Source organism: Rhineura floridana, chromosome 22, assembly GCF_030035675.1.
Source record: "Rhineura floridana isolate rRhiFlo1 chromosome 22, rRhiFlo1.hap2, whole genome shotgun sequence".
NCBI classification, from domain to species: domain Eukaryota; kingdom Metazoa; phylum Chordata; class Lepidosauria; order Squamata; family Rhineuridae; genus Rhineura; species Rhineura floridana.
The window spans coordinates 17,323,112-17,348,078 of NC_084501.1; the positions used below are offsets into that span (position 1 = coordinate 17,323,112).

A 24,967-nucleotide genomic window follows, 5' to 3' on the forward strand; every position below is an offset into this window, starting at 1 on the left:
GGCTGAAAGTTCCCCACAAACTTGATCTGAATAAAGAGATTTACGCGAAGGGGATATGCTTGTATGCGTCTTCTGATCTGACATCTTCTCTGCACCTCCACCCCGGCCTTCTTGACCCGGCTCATGCAGCCTCCAGCAGGAACAGTGGATGAATGTTCGTGTTGGTGACATTATCAAGTTGGAGAACAACCAATTTGTGGCGGTGAGTCTTTGGCGGGGCGGACTTGGGTGGTGGCACTTGGGGGGCACCAACCTATCAGGGACCACGTATTAAGTGCATGTGCAGAGATGTAAACAGCGGAACAGTGATTCAGAACTCGTTTTTTAAACGTTCACCTGCTGTCGTTTCCCCCCGATGCTTCTGCTGAAGTTATTGTATTGCTGCTGATGTTTGACTTTTTAACATTTGTCGTGTTAATGGCTATATCATTTTTCTATGTTTTATTACATTTTCCTTTTTTAAGTGGAAAGCCACACCGGCAATTATTTTTTAAGCAGCAAAACGGTATAAATTAGGGATAGGATCCCTTGGCCAGTGCCGATCTCAAAAGCATTCCATCAACCTAACAGGCTGGCATCGATTCAAATCCGTTCTTTATCCTCTAGCTGCTTCTTTTACCAATTCATGTTTTTTTTGGCTCAGAAAAAAATATAAATATTGATAGCGATATTTTAAAGGAAATACCAATATTTTAAAAGGAAATATGGATAAATTATCGTTCTTAAAATCAATGTTTTAGAGGTGTATTTTTTTTTAAAAGTCCATTTTTCCAAAACAGCCACAGAAATTTGCTACATTAAAATCCGACCCTCAGCGATCGAAAGTAAGCGAATTAATGGAAAATTCGATACCCAGTAATATAAATATTAAATTAGGGATGTAGGAAGCTGTCTTGCACTGGATGATCTGGGTGGGGATTATGGGAGTTTCCCCGGACCCAGTATAGACAATACTGATCTAGATAGAGCAATGGTCTAAGTTTCCTATGTTCCTAAATTGTAATCCACTCTGTGGTGTTCCAGTTTTGAGAGATTAGAGATATAAAGGATACTGCCTTCATATGTGTGTGTGTATCTCTGTGGCTGACATTTGCTGTTTCAGCCTCCTTCCTTCCTCTCTCCCCCAGGCTGACTTGCTCCTCTTGTCCAGCAGTGAACCTCATGGACTTTGCTACATCGAGACTGCAGAGCTGGATGGGTGAGTGGCGGACCGTTTTGCGCACGCCGCTGTTAAGCAGCTGGGGCATCTGAGTGTCCCGCTGCGCTTTGTCTCGGAAAGCCATCCGTGGAGTTCGCATGTTGAAGCAGATTTGTACTGTGACTTCTGGGAAGGGTGACTTCGCTTGTGCCTGCTTTTGAGACGGGCTCCCGCCTCAAAAGAAGCTTATTCAGATATAAATCAGTCAGAACATTTTTTTTTGACTGATGAAATTTCTCCCGGGCAGGGAGAAACGTAGAGATCAACCTCAAAAGCCTGTTTTTGTTGGGAGGACTGGATTTCATTAATTTATGAGAAAAGGTCCAGCCAGCAATGCCAGACGGACTTCCGAACAAGCTCTATCTGATTAATGCGATACGTTTATCTTTTCTTCAAAGAGAAAACGGACTAACAGGCAAGCACCCTTCTTTCTATCATTTTTTTTACTTGGTTTAAATTGTTGCAGCAAAAAGAGATTTGTCAAATGAATCAGCTTTAAAGAACTTCTGGGTGAGCTATAACTCTTCTCTGTTATTCACGAAATTAACAGCTTATCTCTGTTTCTATTGCAAAAAGCTGTCCTGGAAGTGCATTCTAAAGAAATAAACAGAAGAGGGATTTCTATTCCGAGGAACATTATATTGTCTGGGACTATTCTCTTTTTGGTCTATTTTATTTTGACGAATCTGCTTCTTCACGACGCCACTAACTGTTTTGATGCTGGGAACTAAATTTGTTTTGTGTTCTTGAACATAGAGAGATAAGGCAGGCTGCTCTGTTTATACTGTGATGTCATCAAGCCTGGAATATTAACCCAATTGTTGCTGAAATAAGAAGTGGTTCTTTATTTTTGTTTTGTTTTGTTTTCGTGGTTTTAAAAATGGCAATCAAGAAAGTGGCTGAGAATCTGGAAGTAATTATGTTTCAGAAAATAATGGATGAGATTGAGATAACGAAACAAACCCTGCGACAGGGCAGTAAGGAGCTGAAAATGGAACTGAGCAAAATGACGCAGGAGCTTAAAGAAATAGGGGATCCTGTGAGAGAGGAGAATGAGATCAGAGATGAGAAAAGAAAAAATAAAGGGAAGATACAAGCCCTGGAGATTGGAACAAATGTGGAATTGGAAAAAGATCTGGAGTTTATGGATATTAGAAATAAAATCTACTGTTTGGAATTTAACGTTATCTCTGAAGAAATTAATGAAGATATTAGAGATAAAGTTATCAATGGCTTGGATAATCTTCTGGACTGGAATGACGTGATGGAGCTTGATATAGAGAAAATCTATGGAATTAACTGCAGCCATGTGACAATGGAAAAACTCTCAAGAGATGAGCCAGTGTATTTTGTAAAAAAGAAGAACACAGATATGACTTTACAACAATATTTCAGCAACTTATTCAGAATTGATGGCAAGAAAATATTTGGGATAGAGGAAATTCCCATCAGACTCTTATTATATGACTATGGCTATGACAGCAAGATTATTATGGAATACTGATAATGGAAGATTGGACACTGAAATTACTGGACTTAACAGGACTGTTGAAGATGGAAGATGGAATTAATATGGATAATGGAATAATGGCTATTGAAATTATTGGACCTAACAGATTTTGATGAGATGGATTAATCGATATGTTTATTTGGACTATGGTTATGACAATAAGATTATTATTATTAACGAGATGGATTAATCGACATGTTTATTTGGAGAAAAATTGATAGATATATTTCTTAAAGAATTGAAACCTCTCTTTGACTTTTTGTGGAAAGAATAAAGTAATGTTTATGAGATTTGATGATTAATTAAGATAACTACTGGAGGAAAGTGATTTTATAATATAATTTAAGAGACAGGATTGTTATATATTGTAGACGTACAACTGATTTGATCTGCGACAAATGGGAAGTCAACATTTTATTTTTTTGTTTAATCATTTTTGTTTTGTTTTGTTTTTTGTCTTTGAATGTTTTATGATTTTGTTTTGTATGTTTTATGAAAATTTGAAAAAATTATTGTAAAAAAAAAAAAAGAAGCAGATTTATACTCATTTTAGGGGGAGGCGTCTCTGTCAAGGCAGGACAGCCAGCGTGGTATAGCGGTGCTTATCTTTTAGTGGAGCGGGTAGGACCCGATCCTCGTTGCTGGATGAGCATTTCTGTGGATTATGTGTTGTCTCTGAAATCTGCTTTTAATTTTTAATTTTATTTTTCCTCTGAGGCTTTTTAATTGTATAAAGTGACTGATAAAGGAAACAAGTGTGATAGCTATGCTCCGTCTCCGTAGTCAGACGTGGTACGCTCCTGAATCCCAGTTGCTAGAAACCACAGGAAAGGGAGAGTGCTCTTGCACTCGGGTCCTACTTGCGGGCTTCCCATGGGCAACTGGTTGGCCACTGTGAGAACAGCAGGCTAGATAGGATAGGCCATTGGCCTGATCCAGCAGGCTCTTCTTATGTTGAACAATAATAGAACGTAAGAACACAAATGGAGCCTTGCTGCTGGATCGAGCCAAGGGGCCGTCTAGTCCAGCCATCCTGTCCTCACCAGTGGCCAACTGGATGTCCCAATGGGAATCCCGCCAGCAGGATTCGAGCGCAACAGTGACTCTCCCTACTTGGTTTCTCCCAGCAACTGATATATTGAGAGGCGTATTGCCCCCGACAGCGGAGGGAGAACATAGCCATTGTGGCTAGTAGCCATTAATCTAGTCCAGCGTCTTGTCCACCAACCTGATTTCCCCAATGGGAAGCTTGCAGGCAGGACCTAGACACAAGAGCGCTGTCCCCTCCTACAGTTTCCGGCAACTGGTTGACTGTTGAGGCAGAGGATAGCCATCATAATATGCTGCTTTTGTCACCAGGGAGACCAACATGAAGGTCCGGCAAGCCATCCCCGTGACCTCAGAGCTGAGCGACACCAGCAAGCTTGCGCACTTTGATGGTGAGTGGGGCGTGGGATGGAGAAGGGAGGGGACCGGCTTTGCGTGGGGGACAGAGTGCACTTCCATGTAACCAAAGGTAGGAAGTTGTTTAGGCCACTGTTCTTCAATCTTGGGTCCTCAGATGCTGTTGGACTACAACTCCCGTCATCCCTGACTGTTGGCTAAGCTGTCTGAGGATGATGAGAGTTGTAGTCCAGCAACATCTGAGGACCCAAGGTTGAAGACCACAGGTTTAGGCCCCTTCTACACCATCCATTTAAAGCATTATGGTACCACTTGAAACAGTCATGGCTCCTTCTCCCCCCTCCCAAGAATCCTGGGAACCGTAGTTTGTTAAAGGTGCTGAGAGTTGTTAGGAGACCCCCTATTCCCCTTACAGAGCTCCAGTTCCCAGAGTGGTTTAATGATCCTCTTCCCAGGGATCTCTGGAAATCGTAGCCCTGTGAGGGAAACGGGTCTTCTTTAACAACTCTCAGCAAACTTAAACTACAGTTCCCAGGATTCTTTGCGGGGGGAGGAGCCGTGACTGTTTAAAGTGGTATCATAATGCTTTGAATGGATGGTGCAGATGGTAGACAAAGATGCCACTGTTTGGACCCCATACGGAGTTGCCAAAGCAGCTGACATATATAATAAAACGATAACAATAAAATCAAAAGTTATGGGGAAGAAAGTTACTGAAAACAGCAGCGTCCTACCTTCTTCTATTCCCGATGATCAGGAGTGACTGCCGTTCCAAATGGCACCACTGATGCAACAAGAGGGTGGATTTACAGAAGTACAAAAAAAATATTTGGGAAGGGAACCTAAAAAGGTGGTGGTGGGGAATCCCCGATGCAAAATAGCCTAATGCAGTCTGAGCATGCTCAGTGACCATGAAATGCTGACTGTTGGGAGGAGCGGGAATGAAATGGAGTGGCACATCGCGCTGCAATGCTTTGCTGCAGGCCCTGCTTCTTCGTTTCTATAGTGCATGATGCTTTACAGAGGACAAGAGCACTGGTCTCTGCCCTGGGAAGCTTACCTTCTAGAATTTGACAACTGGAGGAGGGAACGAGGGAGAATTGTAAATAAATATCTGGTTGATGACTCGTCCGTGCCTTGCGGAACTTCCAGATCTAAACATTTTGGCTGCAGGGGTTCCCAAACGGTGGACCGAGAGCTTCATTCAGGTGGTCTGCTCCATGTCTGCGGATTTGTGGTTGAGGATGGGAAACGGCACATCCATCGCGTTAAATATTCATATTGATTTTTCATGGTATTTTTACGGCTTCTTTTTATTTCTTGGAATTGTATTCAATTGTGGACAAATTGCGATGAATGAAATACAGTAGATAATAAGTCTCCTGGTTCTTCGACTACCTTAACGACCATTTGCACATCCATTGCATTAAATAGTCATCTTGATATTTTTTTTGCAGAAGTATTTCTTACGCTGTGTTTTATCATATTACAGTTCGGATGCTGGGGGATTCAAACTGTAAACACGACGAAAATATAAAATGAAAAGAAGCCATACAAATGCGGTTAGAGAAAATCAGGCAGCATCTGGGACTGTGCGTTTCAATTGCTACAACGGGCAGAGGAAATCCTTAGGTGGTCTGCCGAGACAGCAATTTTCACGTGGTCTGTGGGAAAAAAATTGGGGGGGGGAGAGGGATCATTGGTATCGAGAATTGAAAACAGACTTTTGCAAGCACAGCAGAAAAAACAAAAAGGGAAAAAGAAAATACGTGTCTGTGCAGGGACTGTTCAGACCTTGCTGCCCTTGAGGGAGGAAATGGACTGGGCACAGCTGGATCCAGTGGAGTCTAGTTTGCTGGGGTGAATGGGGCACAGTCCTGCCAAACTTGGTCTGCTCTCAGCCATCCTTCGCCTGCCTGCCACCTTCCTTACAACCAGTCCAGGGGGTGAGCCCATCCAGAACTTGGAAAAGTTACTTTTTTGAACTGCAACTCCCATCAGCCCAATCCAGTGGCCATACTGGCTGGGGCTGATGGGAGTTGTAGTTCAAAAAAAGTAACTTTTCCAAGCTCTGAGCCCACCTGTCACCTTCCCCCTCTTTAGTGTCAGCGTTGCCCCTTGTAGAACTCAGCAGGGAAGAGGAAGATGGCGGACAAAGCTAGGATGAGTTGGCTCCGCCTGTCATTGGCTCTGGCTCTGCCTACCGTCGGGCTCCCTGCCTTCTGCCCCACCGGTCCCAATGGGCGCCAGCCGCCACTGGCTGGACCTAGCAAAGCGATTGTTGCATTCCTACATTTGGTGGGGGGCGGAGGAAGCATCCTTCTGGCTGGGGATGCCGTATGATGTGATACTGCCCCTTTGGCTTTAGGGGAGGTGATCTGTGAACCACCCAACAATAAACTGGACAAGTTCAGCGGGACCCTCTACTGGAAGGAGAGCAAGCACCCCTTGAGCAACCAGAACATGCTGCTGCGCGGCTGTGTCCTCCGCAACACGGAGTGGTGTTTTGGCCTTGTTATCTTTGCAGGTGGGTGAGCCTGCTGGCTCTTCCTTTCCTCAGGCACCAGTTCTTAAAATTATACAGTTATATCCGGTGTCAGTCCTACTCACAGCACACCCAATTTCAATGAATGGACCTGGCAAACTTGGTGTCAGCAATTTTAGTGGGTCTCCTCTGAGTAAAATTTAGTTGAGTATAACCCAGTGAGTTTACTCTTGAGTATGATTTAGTTGGAAAGAGCCCATAATTAGTATTTGCTTTTTATATCTCACCTTTCCTTCAAGGAGCTCGAGGTGACATATATGGTTCTTCCCCCTCCCTGTTTTAGCCTCCCAACAGCCCTGTGAGGTTGGTTAGGCTGAGAGACTGACTGGCCCCGGATGGAGGGGAGAGATTCAGAGCCTGATGCGAAGTTGCACCAACCTCCTCCCATTGGTTTTCCTCCCCCAGGCCCGGACACCAAGTTGATGCAGAACAGCGGCCGCACAAAATTCAAGAGGACAAGCATTGATCGTTTGATGAACACTCTAGTGCTTTGGGTAGGTAAAAACCTCCCTCCCTCCCTCTTTCTTTTTTTCTTTCTCTCTCTTTCCCCACCTCCCACCCCCCAGTTTCTAAAACACTAATCAAACTAGGAATCACCCCTCCAGGTCCTCTTCTGTCTGAAAACATTCTCCCCGCCGTCCTTTCCACCCTCTGTTTTTCTCAGCTGTTTCCCAAACGTGCAAATGCCACGATTGAGTGTGTGCAGCCGTGTTTATCAGAGGCACTGATTTTAATATTGTCAAGGGGGTGGCAGGAAGCCAAGGGATTTCCCTTGCGAGGGTGATCCGGTTCTGTTAGGACGGGGTGCCGGGGTGGGGAACCTGTGGCTTTGTTGATGTTGTTGGATGCCAACTCTCGTCAGCCCCAACCATCATGGACGTCGGGTCAGGGATAATTGGAGTTGGAGTCCGGCTACATCCGCAGAGTCACAGGTTCCCCCACACCTGCGCTAGGTGAACAGTACAGTGTGCTTGGTTGGCTTTGCAGGGTCATCGCTTCTGCAGGTGAAGGCCAACTCAGACCATTGGTCCGTTTAGCTCTGCGCTGTGTACAATGAGGGACGGGGGACCCTTGGGGCACATTGCTGGGCTCCCAGCACCTTTCAGCCTTAGCCAACATGGCCAACGGTCCAGGATGATGGGAGTTGGAGTCTAGAAACATTTGGTTCCCTGGTCTACTGTGACTGGAGGCCTTCAAGAGGCAGCTGGACAGCCATCTGTCGGGAATGCTTTGATTTGGATTCCTGCATTGAGCAGGGGGTTGGACTGGATGGCCTTATAGGCCCCCTGCCAACTCTACCATTCTATGATTTTATGAACCAGATGGTCCAAAGGAGGCATTCAAGAGGCAGCTGGACAGCCATCTGCCGCGAATGCTTTAATTCGGATTCCTGCATTGAGCAGGGGGTTGGACTTGATGGCCTTATAGGCCCCTTCCAACTCTACTATTCTATGACTCCAGCGTTTCATACAAGAGTCTTTCCCTACCAGAATATGCCAGGCAATTGTACTTGGGACCTCTGCCTGCAAAGCAGGTGCTGCAGTGCTGAGCTATGCCCCTCTGTATATTGTTCAACAGGAGTGGGAACCTCCAGCCCATGAATGCCCCCCCAGGGGGTCCAGTTTGGTCCAGGAGGCTATTTTCCTCAAACCACACAACCCCCCCCCCATCACTGGATGTCACCAGTGATGCCCGCTGATGGGTGGGAGGATGGAGTTTAATCCTGGGTTGGCTGTGTGATCTTGTTCCCAGCAGGACACAAGATCCCTCGCTGAAGGCAGCAGGATTTAGCTGCCGCTCGTCAACTGATAAGCAGGTATTAAAGCTCTGCACAAAAGTGCCCTTTGAAGTAGCTCTCACACACGAGCAACTTCAAAGAGGCTTTTGTGAAGGCTTTTAGACAGCTCCTATGCTCCCATTTACTCAGACGGGAGTATGAGGGCTGTCTAAAAGCCCTTTGCGAGCCTCCCTCCTCATGCCACCTTTAAGTCCCTCGATCGTGGAGACTTAGAGAAGTACAGGGGATTTTGACGGGTGATTTATGTCACCTGTTAAATATGATCTGCGACGGAGATCCTGATAAGGATCAGGCCCATGGAACCAAAAAAAAGTTCCCCACTCCTGTTTTATCAGGGGAAAATGCCCCTCATTATGACAGACGAGGTCCGTGCATGAAGGAAAGGGATTGTGTGTTAGAAAGACCCGAGGGTGCAGGTGTCCTCTTCGTAGATAACGTCTCTCTGTGGATGACGTAAGTCCTTGGTGGAACCGATACTGGATTGTTTAAGCAAGCCTACGTAGGGCAGTGTTATTTTGACATGCATTTTCACATTCCCTGGCAGATCTTTGGCTTTCTCGTGTGCATGGGGGTGATCCTGGCCATCGGCAACTCCATCTGGGAGTACGAAGTGGGCGCCTGCTTCCAGATCTACCTGCCCTGGGACGAGGCAGTCGACAGTGCCTTTTTCTCTGGCTTCCTCTCCTTCTGGTCCTATATCATCATTCTCAACACTGTCGTCCCCATCTCTCTCTACGTCAGGTATTTGGATGTGCTTCCCCGACTCCCCATCTTCAGCTCCATGCGTCTGTTTGGCATAGGAAGAAAGGATAGGATGGGGAATGTATTGTCTTTCTAGTAATATATTTGTATTCATAATTACATTCGTTTTTCACCTTTCCTCCAAGGGAACGTACAAACAAGGTTCTCCCCCCCCCCCGGTTTTATCCTCACAACAACCCTGTGAGGTAGGTTAGGCTGAGAGAGACATTGACTTGCCCAAGATCACCCAGTGAGCTTCATGGCGAAGCGTGGATTCCTAGTGATTTATATCGGTGGTTTTGGATATGGCGACCCACGAGTCCCAAATTTTCTTGGGGTGGTGACCCATCGATTTATAGTCACACGTATTTTGGACTTTAGGTCTTCTCTGCCGCCAGAGAGCGGTACCCAAGTCTCTCTCTCTCTCTCTCTCTCTCCCTCCCTCCCTCCCCCCCCCTCACACACACACACACACACACACACTCTGTCTCTATTTTCCATCTAGGCAAGCTAGACGCATTATCAGAGTTCAACGGCACCTTGCAGCCGCGCATACGCTCTTGAGGAGGGTGTGAGGCCGGCCAGTAGGGGGTGTGGCCTAGGGAGAGTCAAGGGCCGGATAGAGAGGCTTGGAGGGCCTTATTCAGCCTTTGGGCCTGAGGTCCTCCACCCCTGATCTAAGCCCTCTTCCACACAGCGTGGAGGTGATACGTCTTGGGCACAGCTACTTCATCAACTGGGACAAGAAGATGTATTGCGTGAAGAGGTGCACGCCAGCCGAGGCCCGGACCACAACCCTGAACGAGGAGCTGGGGCAGGTGGAGTACATCTTCTCAGACAAGACGGGCACCCTCACCCAGAACATCATGGTCTTCAGCAAGTGCTCAGTGAATGGGCGCAGCTACGGTAAGCCCAGTAGCCCAAAAGTTACAGACGCCGTGTCCATTCCTCGTTTGGCGGGTGGCTGTGGTGGACATTAGTTAACGTTTATAACAATGATATTTGAACTTGTTGGTCTCTTGTTACTTAAAAAGGTCTCCAAGTGACTTCAAACGTATTTAACAGCATAAGCGTAACAAAAAAATGTATTCCGGTACCAGGGGACGCTCTTCCCGCTCCACTCGCCAACCTTGCACACGCACAGAGGGACTCCCAAACAGGTCACCCTCCCCCCCAAAACAGGTCATCAAGCTTCCTCTTTTCTTCCCCTAGACCTTCTCCTGTAAGGAGGAGGGAGGCGGCCGGCTGGGGTGAGCGACACAGGAACAGTAGGGAGTGGCTGGAGCAGTGTCTTAGCAACTGTCCTCCTCTCCCGCTACTTCCGGCCTCCTTGCCTTCCACCGCTGAGGCTGTCGGTGAGGGAGTGGGGGCAGCAAGAGCAGGGCAGGATGGTTGATAAGGAGCTACCCTGGGGCTGTCCCAACTGTTCCTCCGTGGCTCGCCAGGTCACCTCGCTCTCCCACCTCGCTTGCCCGCTCACCTCACACCTGCCCGCTGGCCTGCCGTCCTCGCTTGCCTCACCCCCATGGAATGCAGCCGCCCCGCTGCATGATGGCTTACAAAAATATTACACGTATAGAAAAACCTGGTTATGTAAAAAATGCATAAGGGTTTTCTCCAAGGATGGTGGGAGTTGTAGTCCAACAACATCTGGGACAGCCTTAGGCGCCTCATCCCTGGTCACGGTGATGCGATTGTACCTTCTCCCTGGCTCTCCTGGGTTGTAACACTCGTGTTGTTATTCTCTCGTTCAAAGGTGACGTTTTGGATGTCCTAGGTTACAAGGCTGAGCTTGGAGAGGTAGGAACTGGTGGGGTATGCTGGCGATGAGGTGGATGGCAGAATGGAATGGGAAAAACAGCTTTATTAAGGAGCCTTTACCTGGGAGGCATGCAATGCAGAATGCTGGGGGAGGGGGAAAGGAAAGTGGTCTCTTCTTCACACCCCCTCCCCCCCCAATACAGTCATCACCGTGCTTGCAATGGGTGGCAGTGCTTCATTCCCAGCATCCGGATTTTTCCCTCTTCCATATTGCTGTAATTTGGGGGTCACCCTGTGAAACCGCTGTGCAGTAAGTTAGGGGCAGATTTTATTAATTTTTTCAAAAAGGCTCAAAGAGACATACAAATTACGTAAGCAAATGTAAAAGCGACAGCGATCTAGCTGTCCGTCAAAACACGAACTTGTCACAGCGTGTCAAATGTGGAAAAGTGCGGAGACTGAAGGGCAGCTGCCTCTGCCTGCCTGAGTTTTTTAGATTGTAAGTTCATTGGGGCAGAGTCCTCTCTTTTTATGCTTTTTGAAATGACATGCATGCTGATGGAACTGTATAAGGTGATTAGTAAAATAATGATGGGGTGGTGATGATGATGATATAAATTAGTAAGATGAATCATAACATTTATTATTATTATTATTATTATTATTTCATAATATTTATTTATTATTTGATTTATATCCCGCCCTTCCTCCCAGCAGGACTCTGGGGCAGCAAACAAAAGCACTAAAAACAGACTTTAGAATAACCCTTTCTTCTCTTCTCTCCACCCCCTCCTCCCAGAAAACGGAACCGGTGGACTTTTCTTTCAATCCCCTGGCTGACCCCAAGTTCACCTTCTGGGACACGGGACTCCTGGAAGCAGTGAAGCTTGGCGATCCGCACATGCACGAGTTCTTCCGCCTCCTCTCCCTTTGCCACACGGTCATGTCCGAAGAGAAGAGCCCAGGTTGGGGTCAGGACCGTAAAAATTGGGGTTGTGGGAAGGGGAAGGAGGAGAGCCTATTGCAGAGGTGGGGAATCCCCCAGAGCTACCATTCCCAGCACCCTCAGCAAACTACACTCCCCAGGATTCCTTGGGGAAGCCACACTCCTTAAATGTGCAATGTGTACGCAGCCTCACTCCAGCCAGGCGAATGTGCTGGAGGAGGGCATGGAGCAAGGCTGATGAGCGATGGGGCCTGGGAAGCAGGGGTTTGCTGCCTGGGGAAGGCTCCTACAGGCTGGATAGGGAGGCCCCTGAGCCTTTCCTCTCCCCTGTTTTATCATATATCTTCCAAAGGATGCAGGCCTCGTATCTACTTTCATGTGTGGGGAGGGGCTGTCTTAGGCCACATTCACGCCGTACATTTATTCCACTTTAAACAGTCATGGCTTCCCCCAAAGAATGCTGGGAAGGCTAGTTTGTGAAGGGTGCCGAGGGCTGTTAGGAGACCCCCCTCTTCCCCTCACAGAGCTACAGTTCCCAAAGTTCTGTGGGCAGAGGGGCGGACTGTTAAACCACTCGGGGAAATGTCGCTCTGTGAGAGGAAGAGGAGGTCTCCTAACAGCTCTCGGCACCCTTCACAAGCTACCCCTCCCAGGATTCTTTGGGAAAAGCCATGACTGTTTAAAGGGAAATAACAGAATAAATGTACGGTGTGAATGTGGTCCAAGGATCTGCATACGGAGAATGGAGTCCGCTGTTAGAATGTGGGTCGAAGGTAACAGATTGTCAGCCGAGTTCGGAAGCGTGGATTTCATTTTCCTCTTCTCTCTCCCCTCTTTAACCCGAAAAGGGGAGCTGTATTACAAAGCCCAGTCCCCAGACGAGGGAGCCCTGGTGACCGCCTCGCGCAACTTTGGCTTCGTCTTCCGCGGACGCACCCCCAAGACCATCACCGTTCAGGAGCTGGGGCAGCCCGTGACCTACCAGCTTCTCGCCATCTTGGACTTCAACAACGTTCGCAAGCGCATGTCGGTCATCGGTGAGAGAAGAGGAGGGGAGACAGTAGTGGAGATGGGGCACGAGGGGAGGGCCAAACCTCAAGGACCGCCTCTCCCCACCGGAACCAACCCAGACCCTGCGTTCGGGGGCCCTTCTCCATGTGCTCCCGCTCCCCCAAGGGAGGTGCGGAGGGTGGCAACAGGAGAATGGGCCTCCTCAGTGGTGGCTCCCATTTTGTGGAACGCTCTCCCCGGGGAGGCCTGCCTGGGACTATCACTATCTGTTTTTTAGGCACCAGGCAAAAACATTCTTATTCACCAGGCTGTTTTCTGCTTATCTTTTAGTGGGTGAGGTTGAGTTGTATCTGCTCTGTTTATTTGTGTGTGTGTGTGTATAATACATGTGTGTGTGTGTGTATACACACATGTGTATATTGTACACACAAACAGGCTATATACGCACACGCACATACATCTACAGAGTGCATTTTAGATTGTTTTTCCACTTTTAATGTTTGTTTTTGTAAGTTGCTTTGAGTCCACCTTTCTTTTTTTTTTTCAATTAATTTTTATTCTAATTTTCAAAACCAAAATAATACAAAAAGAAAACAACACAAATCAATAACTAATACAATACAAAAAAAATACATATGTATAAAAATATTGACTTCCGATTTGTCATAGTTCAGCTATAAATCTATAATATATAACAAACCTATCTCTTAATAGATTATAAAATCACCTTCCTCCAGCGGTTATCATAGTTGGTTTCAAATCTCATTAACATCATATCATTTTAATATTCCACAAAAAGTCAAAGAGAAGTTTCCAATCCTTGAGATATATATCAATCAATTTTTTTTCTAAATAAACATGCCAATTAATCCAGCTCATCAAATCTACTAAATCCAGTAATTTCAAAACACTATAATTCAACTATAAATCTATAATATATAACAGACCTATCTCTTAATAGATTATAAAATCACCTTCCTCCAGCAGTTATCTTAGTTGGTTTCAAATCTCATTAACATCATATCATTTTAATCTTCCACAAAAAGTCAAAGAGAAGTTTCCAATCCTTGAGATATATGTCAATCAATTTTTTTTTCTAAATAAACATGTCAATTAATCCAACTCATCAAATCTACTGAGTCCAGTAGTTTCAAATCGCTCTTCTGTCATTATCCATATTGGGTCCATCTTCCATCTTTACGCACCCAAAAATCTTGCTGTCATAGTCATATAATAAAAGTCTGATAGGAATTTCCTCCATCACAGATATTTTCTTACCATCAAATCCAAACGTAACACTGAAGTATTGTTTCAAAGCCGCATCTCTGCTCCTCTTTTCCACATGATACACTAGTACATTTCTTGAAGGTTTTTCCATTGACACAAAACAGGGATTAATTCTATTAACTTTCTCCATTTCAAGTTCCATGAAATCCTTCCAGTCCAGGAATTTTTTTGAACCGATAATATCTTTATCTCCAATCTCTTCAATTCCTTCAGAGACAGCGCTGTATTCCAAACTGTAATATTTATCTCCAGGATCCGTCACAACCAGGAAATCCAAATCTTTTTTCATGTCCATATTTAAGCCAATCTCCATAGATTGAACCTTGCCTTTAATTTCTCTTTCATCCTTTTTTTGCTTTCCAGATCTGTCTTTATTCTCCTTTCTCATAGAATCCTGAGTTTCTTTCAGCTCCTGTCTCATTTCATGAAATTCAGTTCTCCACGCTTGTCTATTATTTCTCAGTTCTTGTTTTATTGAGTTAATCCCATCCATTATTTTCTGAAGCATGTCTAGAAATAAAGTCCCTTCTTGTACATCCATGATCTTCTTAATTGCCATTCTTAAAACCAAAAGAACAAAACTCCTTCAATTTTCAATGTCCCAAGCAAAGAGCAGTTTATTTCTTTATCCAGTTACAAAGGAGTTAATCTTTCCAACCAACTAACGTCACACGCTAGACAGTCCTTATCTCTTAAATGTCCAGAAGTGCAAAAACAGCTTTTAGTTCACAACATTCAAATAACTAGTAGCAGAGAGAATGAGCAGATTCGTCAACAACAACAACAAAAAAAGTAGATCAGAAAAAATAGTCCCTTATATATATTACACAAAAGTCTTGTAAATCAAAAAGATTTCTTATCTCTCCCAATCAGAAAGCTCTCATCCGTTGTAATCTTTAAAACGCAATTTTCCATGTCAGCTTTTTGCAATAATAAAAAAAAAAAGATAAGCTTATTTATATTTTCTTCCCCCTTAGTTCCGTAAATAAAGAAGGAAAGTCTTACCTCATCTAGGTTATCTTAATTGCTGTTACTTTGACAAATCTCTTTAGCTATATAGATAAGAAAATGATAAATGTAGACAGGAGGTTTGCCTGCTAGTCCGTTAAAAAAAAACGGGTCACTTATCCAGCTGAGCTAGCATAAAATCCTCGCTCTGTCTGAACTGCTGGAAGACAGACAATTCTGACGAATTCCAGGCTCCAACAATCAAAACAAAACTATGTGGCAGATCTCACGCTTCTTCCTTACCCGGAAGAAATCATCCCCAGTCAGAAAAAACCCTTCTGACTGAATTTAAAACTGGATAAGTTTCATCCAAGACGGGAGCCCGTCTCAGAGGCAGCACAGGCGGAGGGATCCTCCTGGGAAGTTGAGAGTCCACCTTTCTGAAAAAAGCAACTAATAAATGCTGTTCTTAATAATAATAATAATAATAATAATAATAATAATAAACAACCTTGAGCCATTCACCCTCAGCCTACCCTATCTTACAGGGTTGTTGTAAGGATAATATGTAGCGGTGCGGCTGCTTTATATTTCACCTTGAGCTCTTTGGAAGAAGGCTGGGCTTATATTGGTCATAAATAAATGAATGATATGTTCTCTCGCTTAAACTCTGGGTTTCCCCCCCTCCTCTTGTTCTCTTCTAACCCCCCCCCCCATAAGTACGGAACGACGAGGGGCAGATCCGTCTTTACTGCAAAGGAGCAGACACCATCTTGCTGGAGAGGCTTCACCCAGGCAACCAGGAGCTGTATAACATAACCACCGACCATCTGAATGTGAGTGGAGTGGCGGTGAGATAGACTGGGATGGGCAAGGCTGCTCGCTTGCCAGCAGCCTTGGGAGAGGATGCCCCCCATTAGAACAGAGACACACTTTTTTACTTTGGGGCGGGGTGGGGAGGTAAAAACCACATTGAAAGAAAGGTAAGCGAAGAAGGAACGGGATGCCTCAGGGTGCAGACATCCTAGGCCAGCGATTCCCAGATTTTCCCTTGATGGCACCACTGAGCTTCCTCTGTAAGGAAATTCCAGAGCTTTGGTGTCTCTGTTAAGAGGGTCCTTTCCCTGATGAGTAAGGCTGTGTATACACCGTACATTGCAAGTGCATCTACAGCACATGGCTTCCCCCAAAGTACCCTGGGAGCTGCAGTTTGTTAAGAGCTCTGGGAATTGAAGCTCTGGGGGGGGGGTTGACTGCAGCTCCCGGGATTCTTGGGCAGAAGTCATGTGCTGTAAATGTGCTTTAAATGTATGGTGTGTCCATACACACAGCCGAAGGCAAGCAGATCCAAGGCAGACACGATTATGAGCTGTGTAAGGAAGTCATTTTCTGTGCTGGCCTGAATATATCTAACAATTTAATGAGGTGGTGCTCCCATATAGACATAATAATGCCAAGAAGAGGCAAACCACAGTAATTGCAAAAGTTGCTCTGGGCTTCGAATGTTAAGAAGGGGCAAACCACAGTGATCTGCGCAAGGTGCTCTGGGCTTCTCTTGAGTTTCCTCTCTACTTTTTTGCTCCGCTCCCAGGAATATGCCGGGGAAGGTCTCCGCACATTGGTGCTGGCTTATCGCAACCTCGAAGAAAGCTACTACACAGGGTGGGCCGAGCGTTTGCACCGAGCCAGCTTGGCCGGCGAGGGCCGCGAAGAGAGGTTGGCCCGGCTTTACGAGGAAGTGGAGAACGACATGATGGTTGGTGTTTTTAACCAGGCTGGAGACTGCTATGTTTTTGGTTCTTGTTTTAATTGGTTGTCTGCTTTTTTAAAACATGTTGATTTATTTATATATATATATATATAGTGGGTTTGTATCTTGAAAGCCCCTTTGGGAACTTTGATCCTAAAAAGGTGCCTACAGATATTTTAAATGGGAGGGAGCCGACTTGATGCCCTCCAGATGTTGCTGGACTCCCAACTCCCATCAGAGTCCGAGCCAGCTTTTCCAATCGTCGGGGATGATGGGAGGTGTAGTCAATAATATCTAGAAGGCACCACATTGGCTACTCCTGCTCTAAATAAATAGGTACCCCCTTTTTATCTGGGGGGATTAATGTTTTAATGGGGGATTTTAATTAACTATAGCACTGTAGTTGGTGAGAGTCCTCGGCAGTAGTGTAGTAGCAAATTCAGAAGTGCAGGGTCCTTTAATGATAGTTACAGCTATGCACACCCTTTTTGGCTGCTGAGTTGAGAATGAGATCCTTGCTAATGCCTTCTCCCACAAAAGCAGACGTCCCTAGGAGCCAATCAGCATGAAAGGGGGGAGTGTTAGCTACTGAGAAGAGTCTTCTCAGTGGCTGACTCGCCTCCTTTCACTCTGATTGGCTCCAATCAGCAGGAAAGGACAAGGAAGCATGTTAGAAGACTCCTCTCAGTGGCTAACATGCTCCCCTTTCATGCTGATTGCCTTGTAGGATACTAGAAACATAGGGACACTGCAGTGACCCTGCTCCCAAAAAAGTAAAGGGTCTAAGACCCCCTGAGACCCTAGATGACTACACCCCTGGGCCTCGGGAAGTATTTTAGACTCTTGTATCACATCCAAAGAAGGCCCGAGTGCCAAGTTTCTTTGGCCTAACAGCCTTGTATTTATACCCAGGGTGACAGGCTGGATCCAACCAGCAGGGCGAGCCCTTGGTCTCCCCCCACAACAGACCAACTTTGATGGTTGGGCGGGATCTCCCACTTTGTCATGTCAGGTGATAGACGCCTGTCCAAGTTCAAAGGGGATCGCTGCAATGGCCGATCAGCTGATGGGCCGTTGCAGAGACCTCCTTGGAAGGTGCATTTCCAGCACCACTCAGCTGATGGAGGGCGCGCTCCTACTGCCAAAGAGGCTTGCTCTGTGCGCCAAAAGGCAGTTTGCATTGAAACTGCTTGCTAAAATGGGAGGGGAAAGGTGTACAAAGGAGCTATCAGGAATTTATATTTTATGCTCCCTATGGTTCCTTTGCCTATGGCCATACTACCCTGAACATGCCTGATCTCGGAAGCGAAGCAGGGTCAGGCCTGGTTCAGATGGGAGACTGCCTGGGAATACCAGGTGCCGTAGGCTAAGAGGAAGGCAATGGTAAACAACCTCTGAACACCTCTTACCATGAAAACCCTATGAATATATATCCAAAAAAGATTCATAGGGTCACCATAAGTCATAATCGACTTGAAGGCACATAGCAACAACAGCCATGGTTCCTTTGTAGCTATATTCGTTCCTGCCCCACATATGATCTCAGATGTAGTGCATGTAGTTGTGGTTTGTGAGGGATGGCCCGTGGGCCAGAGGTTCCCCACCACTGATGGATACCCTTTCACTTGGGAGGCCAGTGGCAAGTAACCAAGACCCCATCGTCTTTGTGTCTCCCTCCAGCTCCTGGGGGCCACCGCCATTGAGGACAAGTTGCAACAGGGTGTCCCCGAGACCATCGCCCTTCTCACGCTAGCGAACATCAAGATCTGGGTATTGACGGGGGACAAGCAAGGTAATGGCCTTCTAAATGCTAGCGAAATGTGTTCCTGTTAACAGCCTTGACACTCAGGGATGGTCCCCTCCAGATGTCGTTGGACTCCCAAGTCCTAAAAGATCATCTCACCCCTTGTATACCCAGGCAATCGCTACGCTCTGCAGATAAGGGCCTAGGTCCGTCTGCTTGCGTGCTTCCCATTGGACTAGAAGGGCCATTGGCCTGATCTTGCAAGGATTTTCTTATAAGGATACACTTATACACCCAATTGATCACTACACTCTGCAGGTGAGGGCCTCCCGCAGATACCATCTCTATCAGGATGTCCGCTCCGCACAACATAGGTAGCGGACCTTTAATGTTGCGGCACCTACCCTTTGCAACTCCCTCCCATTAAATATTTGCCAGGCTCCATCTCTGTTGTCTTTTTGGCACCTGCTGAAGAACTTCCTGTTCTAATAGCCTTTTCAGTGGAGATTTTTCCTAGTCTGCATCTGCATTGGAACTTCTTTTTTAAGATGTTTTGAGTGTTTTATCGCTTGTGTGTTTGTCGCTCTGGGCTCCTGAAGAAGTAAGGGCCGGTATATAAATTTAATAAATAAGTAAAGTAAGTCCCACTGTCCTTGAACCCTTGACCGTGCTGACTGGGGCTGATGGGAAGTGGAGTCCAATAATATCCAGAGGGCCCAACAGGATTCCCATTCGTGACCCCCACCACCCCAGTGTTCTAGGGTTGAGCTCTGTCATTCAAGGTAGGTTGTTGAGGCCTGTTTTGAAATTAAGATCTGGAGTTCCAGTTTTGATTCGGGACTTGCCTCACCTCTCACTCTCCTTCCTCAGAGACAGCTGTGAACATCGGCTACTCCTGCAAGATGCTCACAGACGAGATGACAGAGGTCTTCATTATCACGGGGCACACGGTCCTGGAGGTGCGGCAAGAGTTGCGGTGAGTGGAGCCCTGTTGGGCATGGCTTACTTGGTAGTGGCTCCTCCGTTAGGGATCTTTGTCTTCCTTTCCGTTTCCCTAGCACCAAGTTCGTTTAACTTTAGTTTAGGTGCAGGCAGAAAGCACTGCTCTGTTGGCCAGTCAAAAGTCATACATGTTGAGGGCTCTGTTACCCTGGGGATTATCTCTTGGGGGCTACATTCCAGACGTGGGCAGGGCCGAAGTCAGCAGTGGGTGAAGGCAGAACCAAAAGGGGTCATGGACACCTCTCTCTTTCTCTCCCTGCCTCCTCCTTCTCTCTCGCTGGCTGTCAAGGGCAGGACAGATCGCTCTTGTCATAGAATAGTAAAGTTGGAAGGGTCCTATAAGGCCATCGAGTCCAACCCCCTGCTCAATGCAGGAATCCAGATTAAAGCATAGATCTCTGATCGCTTGCAGAGGGCTTTTAAAACCAGGCTGAGGGCCGCGTGTGGCTCGCAGGCCACCAATTGCCCTCTCCTGCTGCGGTATTTGTATCAGGCACAGCCAATCCAGCGGCTCCATGTGGCTTGCATTTTCGGGGCGCTCCAAAGAACCTAGGAGTGTGGGAAAGCTCCCGTATTCTGAGTCAGACGATGGGTCCATCTAGCTTAGTATTGTCTGCACTGACTGGCAGTGGCTCTCCAGGGATTCAGAGATGGGACACTCCCAGCCAAGGATTGAACTGGGGACTTTCTGCAGATCCTCTGCCAGTGAGCTACGGTGCTTTCCGTGTCGCCCACCCCCAAATGGAAAGCTTTATGAAAAACGTAACAGATAAATAAACCCATCGGGACAGTTTGCTGTCTCCTAGGCCACCAAAGCCATTTATCTCTCCCCAAAGGGTTTGGGAACAAGGCGAATCCTCAAATCCTCTTGTTCTTCCTCCTTCCCACCTTCTCCGGCAGGAAGGCCCGAGAGAAACTGATGGACTCTTCCCGGTCTGTGGGGAACGGGTTCACCTACCAGGAGAAGCTCTCTGCCTCGAAGCTGACATCCGTGCTGGAGGCCGTTACTGGAGAGTACGCCCTGGTGATCAACGGGCACAGTCTGGTAAGTGGCGTACCTTTTAGAAGAACCTGGTCTGCATTGATTTGATGACGGAGAGGAAGGATGCTTCTCTGGTTAGCAAACTCCACATGTGTGTTGCTCCCTCACCAGTCATAGAATGGACCAGAATCATGGAATTTAGATCATAGCTGGAAGAGTATCTTGTGAGGTCATCTAGTCTAAACCCACCCCGCTTGTTGCCGAAATCTTGCGACTTCAGCATCCCTGACAAGAGGGTCATTCATCCTCTTTGCTTAAATATCTCCAGCGAAGGAGAGTTCGCTGCTTCCCAAGGCAGCTTGTTCCACTGAAGAGCAACTATAAACAGTTAGGAAGGTTTAGCCAGGGGAGGGGAACCTAGGTCACAGAGGCCTAAAGCGGCCCTCCAGACATCTCTGCCCTGCCCACGGAAGTCTCCACAGGCCACACCCGTCACTGGCCTTTGCTTTGTACCTCAAGCATGTTTTGCCTGGTTGGAATGCGGCCTTCAAATCTGAGGCTACGTCATCTGCACTACACCTTTAAAGGACTGTGATACCACTTTAAAGAGCCAAGGAATCCTGGGAACTGTAGTTTATGAAGGGGGCTGAGAGCTGTTAGGAGACCCCTCTTCCCCCCACAGAGCTACAGTTACCACAGTGGTTTAACAATCCATCCCTCTTCCCAGGGAGCTCTGGGAATGGTAGCTCTGTGAGGGGAATAGGGTTCTCCTAGCAACTCTCGACACCCTTCACAAACTACAGTTCCCAGAATTCTTTCAGGGGAAACCATGATTGTTTAAAGTGGTATAATGTTGCTTTAAATGTACAGTGCTGATGAGGCCTCTTGGTTTGTCTGCGTGGAGAATACAGAGAGAGATGTATGAGTGTCTATAGCAAGAAACTAGCCTTCTGTACAAAGGTAAAATCCTCTCACACATGGAAGTTTGCTTTGTTTATCAGCATTGGATCACCATTGGCAGGCCTGCCCTCTCCAAAACAGTCTAATCCAGGCGTGGGGAACCTTTGGACCTCCAGATGTTGCTGAACTACGACTCCCATCGCCCCAGGCCACGCTTGCTCGGGCTGATGGGAGTTGTAGTTCTGCGTCGTCTAGAAGGCCTAGGTTCCCCCCACCCCTGGCTTGATCTGCTTCCCCCAGCTTGGTTTCTGGCAGGAGCCGCAAAAGCGCCCCCAACGCATAGTTTTTCTCCTTTCCCCTGTAGGCCCACGCCCTGGAGGCCGACATGGAGCTGGAATTCCTGGAGACGGCATGCGCCTGCAGAACCGTCATCTGCTGCCGCGTCACCCCCTTACAGAAGGCCCAGGTGGTGGAACTGGTGAAGAAATACAAGAAAGCCATCACGCTGGCCATCGGCGACGGGGCCAACGACGTCAGCATGATCAAGAGTGAGTCCTCGGCTGTGAACTCTCCCAGCGGTTTCCTTTTTTCTTTTTTTTTAATGTGGTTCCATAAATTCATACTTGCACAGAGCAGGCGTGCAGTCAAGCACAGGCTTTGCGTAGGAACGTAAGAGCAGTCTTGCAGCTGGATCAGGCCAGTTCGCTTATTTATTTAAAGCGTTCCCTTCCCCCACCATGCCTTCCACTCTTCAGACAAAAAAAAAAAGAGGGTGGGAAGGCTTCCAGAAGTTAGTTTGTTTTTTGCTTTGCAGATCACTAAAATCAACACAGGGGCTGCCCTTCAGGCTTAAAGCCTTAAAAAAAAAAAAAAAGGCACGACACAAAAGGAAAATGCACTCGGGAGGAGGAGGAAATCAGCAGACTTAACTGCAAGTGTATCAGAGGCGAGGTCTTCCGATGACCAGCTGGGGGTGAGGAAAAGTTCAAGGAGACGCAGAGCCAAAAGTTGCTGGTCAATTGGCTGTGCCGATGGAGTGGCCCTGCTTTCCTCCTCCGGCCCTGCCCACCCCTCGGAAGCGAATGCTGACCTCAGCCTGAAAAAATGTTCCCCACCCGTTTTAGAGGATAAAAAAGGCAAAGAACTACTGAATGTTTTTTTTTGTTTCTTTCTAAGATGGGAGCGGGGAATCTGAGATTGGCCTCCCTAATTTGTCTTTCCACTCCTGGCAGCGGCCCACATCGGCGTCGGCATCAGCGGCCAGGAAGGCATCCAGGCGGTGCTGGCCTCAGACTACTCCTTCTCGCAGTTCAAGTTCCTGCAGCGCCTCCTGCTGGTCCACGGGCGCTGGTCCTACCTGCGCATGTGCAAGTTCCTTTGCTATTTCTTCTACAAGAACTTTGCCTTCACCATGGTGCACTTCTGGTTCGGCTTCTTCTGCGGTTTCTCTGCCCAGGTGACACCCCGGGGAATTGAAGGGGGAGCAGAGGAGGAGGAGAAGGAAGCCCAGGATTCCTCCTGGCTACTGCTTTGTTCTCTTTCCTGGATTAATCCCACATGAGTGAGCTCAACCTATCGGGGTTAGGGAATGATGTCACAAAGCTATCTAGCCAGTTAATTTGGCTATATGATTAAATCACTGAAGGCAAAGGAAGTTATTTGAGGGGAGGGGAAGGTGTCCTGGATTAGTCACACCAGTTATCTCTTTCAGTGTGTGATCCCTGATAGAGTGGAACGATATCACCATGCTATATAGTCAGTCTGCTTTAATATCACTGAGGGCTGATGAAGTTGGTAGAGCAACAGTGGGGTGAACACAGGAACTGAACAGGGTGGATGTTTCTGCAAGGAGCATCTAAAAGCCCCCCTTCAATGCCACTGGAAAACATTCTTGAAACGTTCACCCTGTCCCGGCCAATTCCAACTTTACCCCAGTAGGCCTGTAGGGGGCAGCAAAGACTATGAGCCTGGCATCTAAGAGCCTTTCGTGCTCCTCCTGATCTTTTGATTTCTCTTACCTTTCTTTCCGAAGACTGTGTACGATCAGTATTTCATCACGCTGTACAACATTGTCTACACCTCGCTGCCTGTGCTCGCCATGGGTGTCTTTGACCAGGTCAGTCCTGTTAATTCTGCCTCTGCTCACCATAAGGCTGGGGGGGGGGTCAGTGGTAGAGCACCTGCATTGCGCACAGCAGGTCCAAGCACCTCTAGGGAGAGCTGGAAAAGACCTTTGTCTGAAACCCTACAGAGCCACTGCAAATCAGCATAGAGCAGACCAGACCTGTGGCTCTCCAGATGTTGCTGGACTACAACTCCCATCATCCCTGACTATTATTGGGCATGCTGGCTGGAGCCAGTGAGAGCTGTAGTCCCAACATCTAGAGCAGCCTTTCCCAACCAGTGTGCCTCCAGATGTTGTTGGACCACAACTCCCATCAGCCTCAGCCAGCATTGCCAATGGCTGAAGCTGATGGGAGTTGTGGTCCAACAACATCTGGAGGCACACCGGTTCGGAAAGGCTGATCTAGAGGGCCACAGGCTCCCCAGCCCGTCTTTAATAAAGCGCACACATATTACACACATATTAAAGTGCATTTGACATGCGGTCCCTGATTGGCTGGGACACGTGTCTAGGACACGGCCGTTTGATATGTGATCCCTGATTGGCCATGCTGGCTGATGATGGGAGCTGTAATCCAACAACATCTGGATGGCCACATGCCCCCCAGCCCTGCTTTACAACTATTAAAGCTCACATATATTATACACATGTTCAAGTGTGGTTCATGTGTGGTCCCTGAGCTAGATGAACCCCATGGTCTGACTCAGTATAAAGCAGCGGTGTCTGGTGGTTCCATGCCAGTGGGGCGGTGGAATCTGCTTCGGGTTTTAGTCTGAACTTTCAAGGAGCTGAAGCACCTTGGGCAGTCCTAGAAAGGTCGGACTAAAACCTGGAGCGGCTTCCAGGAGCCACTGGTGCCACGCCCATGTTTTGGCCATGCCCGGCACCAGCATGCAGGCCCCTCTTGGGGTGACAAAGACTTTAGGCCTGAACGGTCCCCCTTCCCGTTCCCCGCTCTAGGACGTGCCTGAGCATCGCAGTCTGGAATACCCCAAGCTGTACGAACCGGGGCAGCTGAACCTCCTCTTCAACAAGCGGGAGTTTTTCATCTGTATTGCACAAGGGATCTACACCTCCGTCTTCATGTTCTTCATCCCATATGGGGTCTTCAGCGACAATGCCCACCTCGCCGACTACCAGTCCTTTGCCGTCACTGTGGCAACTTCCCTCGTCATTGTTGTCAGTGTGCAGGTAGGCTGCCCTGCCCCAGACAATATCCTGCTGGCCCTGGGGTTCCCCTTCTGTCTCTGGCCGCTACATATGAAACAGCTTCTGAGCCCCAGGAGCGTTTGCATTGGAGTTGAGAGGCGGTGGC

At 47.3% G+C, this 24,967-nt stretch overlaps 1 protein-coding gene across 4 annotated transcripts in view; it reads left to right on the forward strand.

Annotated features, from left to right (window-relative positions):
• The window catches only part of ATP8B2 (ATPase phospholipid transporting 8B2), a 50,678-nt gene that overhangs the window by 20,525 nt on the left and 5,186 nt on the right, over nt 1–24,967 (forward strand). For 3 of the 4 annotated variants that reach the window (XM_061605810.1, XM_061605811.1, XM_061605809.1), the window contains exons 7-25: nt 130–202; nt 1,128–1,198; nt 4,068–4,147; nt 6,481–6,639; nt 7,063–7,151; nt 9,000–9,196; nt 9,894–10,102; nt 10,953–10,996; nt 11,757–11,922; nt 12,752–12,940; nt 15,870–15,985; nt 16,741–16,905; nt 18,580–18,691; nt 19,514–19,619; nt 20,546–20,690; nt 21,892–22,075; nt 22,760–22,983; nt 23,560–23,643; nt 24,613–24,843. In XM_061605810.1, coding sequence (XP_061461794.1) covers nt 130–202; nt 1,128–1,198; nt 4,068–4,147; nt 6,481–6,639; nt 7,063–7,151; nt 9,000–9,196; nt 9,894–10,102; nt 10,953–10,996; nt 11,757–11,922; nt 12,752–12,940; nt 15,870–15,985; nt 16,741–16,905; nt 18,580–18,691; nt 19,514–19,619; nt 20,546–20,690; nt 21,892–22,075; nt 22,760–22,983; nt 23,560–23,643; nt 24,613–24,843 — 2,644 coding nt within the window. Of the gene's footprint in view, nt 1–129; nt 203–1,127; nt 1,199–4,067; nt 4,148–6,480; nt 6,640–7,062; nt 7,152–8,999; nt 9,197–9,893; nt 10,103–10,952; nt 10,997–11,756; nt 11,923–12,751; nt 12,941–15,869; nt 15,986–16,740; nt 16,906–18,579; nt 18,692–19,513; nt 19,620–20,545; nt 20,691–21,891; nt 22,076–22,341; nt 22,418–22,759; nt 22,984–23,559; nt 23,644–24,612; nt 24,844–24,967 lie in introns of those variants that run through there. The other variant, XM_061605812.1, reaches the window with a different exon arrangement.